The 1,170-nt window shown below is 51.5% G+C and overlaps 1 protein-coding gene across 1 annotated transcript; it reads left to right on the forward strand.

The window, feature by feature from the left end:
• The first annotated feature begins 12 nt into the window (after positions 1-12).
• LOC109509461 (uncharacterized) lies at positions 13-1,110 on the forward strand. Its single transcript, XM_019859309.1, has 2 exons — positions 13-92; positions 429-1,110. Exons 1-2 carry the CDS (start codon positions 83-85, stop codon positions 1,058-1,060), a joined length of 642 nt encoding a protein of 213 aa, XP_019714868.1. The 5' UTR covers positions 13-82; the 3' UTR covers positions 1,061-1,110.
• Positions 1,111-1,170: the final 60 nt, after the last annotated feature.

The raw sequence follows: 1,170 nt of genomic DNA on the forward strand, positions 1-1,170 counted from the left end.
TTTGCAGAATCCCAAAATTGAGAAAGCAGAAATTTTGGACTTGACTGTGGAATATCTTCACAAGTGGACAGATGGCAAGAAAATGAGCAATGGTTAGTCACACAATGTGATATATCCTCTAGGCCAGTGTTTCCCAACCTCCATTGAGCTGAAGTGGACTACATACCGGTAGTTTCTTTGAAAATTCTTATGGCACACCACCAAGCAAAATTGAGGCGGAAGAGAGAGACAAGTGGATACACAGATTAATGAAATACCTTCCGCCATGTCGTGGAAGAGCATTTAATTGTTCTGCTTGTCACCATATATCACTACTAAAGATAGATGATGATTTACGCGGCACATTGGTTGGGAATCACTGATCTAGTCATGTTCATGTCAACCTTTGCAACACCTAATGAGGGAACCGCTCCCTCTGTATCCACCAGATGCTCCCAGTGGTGTGGTAAGTTTCGACCCGAGTGGCCCCCCTTGCTTTACCGTTGAGGGTGCAGGTTTTCGGCAGTGTATGTGGCAAATGGCCAGCTATATGCATAAGATGCCGGCGTTGCAGCGAGCCGGCTTAATGGAAGGGCTGAAGCACCATGCGGAGAAGCATCGGGCCGAACAGCAGCCTTCGTTCAACTCCCGCACGACACTGACGGATGCGGCGTCAGCGGAGGTCATTAGCACATCTGAGATTCAAGATTCCCACAACGCTCTGCTCCTCTCGCATTCCCCGCCTCAGCCTCATGGTTGCTCCACTCCGCTCCATTCTCCTCCCACCTCCCCCTGGTTCTCCACATTTTCTTCCTCCTCTCCTCCTTTCCCCTCGTTCGCCTGTCACTTCTCCTTTTCTCCCAGCCTGTCACCTCTGTCGGCCAACACCTCTTTTTCCTCCCTGCCGCACTCCCTTCACGCTCTGCCCGCCCACGTGACTTCCTCCTCCTCCTCGCCCACGTTGGCTCAGCAGGCAGGCCCGACGGTCTTCCACTACCCCTCGGTTACCTCGTCGAGGTCCCCTCCGCTCCCCACTCAGTCACAGAAGTCATCCGCACTCACGTGGAGACCCTGGTTCTGAAGTGTGGCGCCCTCTAGTGATGAGTGACTGGAACCCCAGTATGCCTGCAAATGGACAGTGTAAATACACGATGAAATGACTACTATTTTGGAATTCCCTTGTAAATAAAT

Source organism: Hippocampus comes, unplaced genomic scaffold (assembly GCF_001891065.2).
Source record: "Hippocampus comes isolate QL1 unplaced genomic scaffold, H_comes_QL1_v1.1 C16906032, whole genome shotgun sequence".
Classification (NCBI taxonomy): Eukaryota; Metazoa; Chordata; class Actinopteri; order Syngnathiformes; family Syngnathidae; genus Hippocampus; species Hippocampus comes.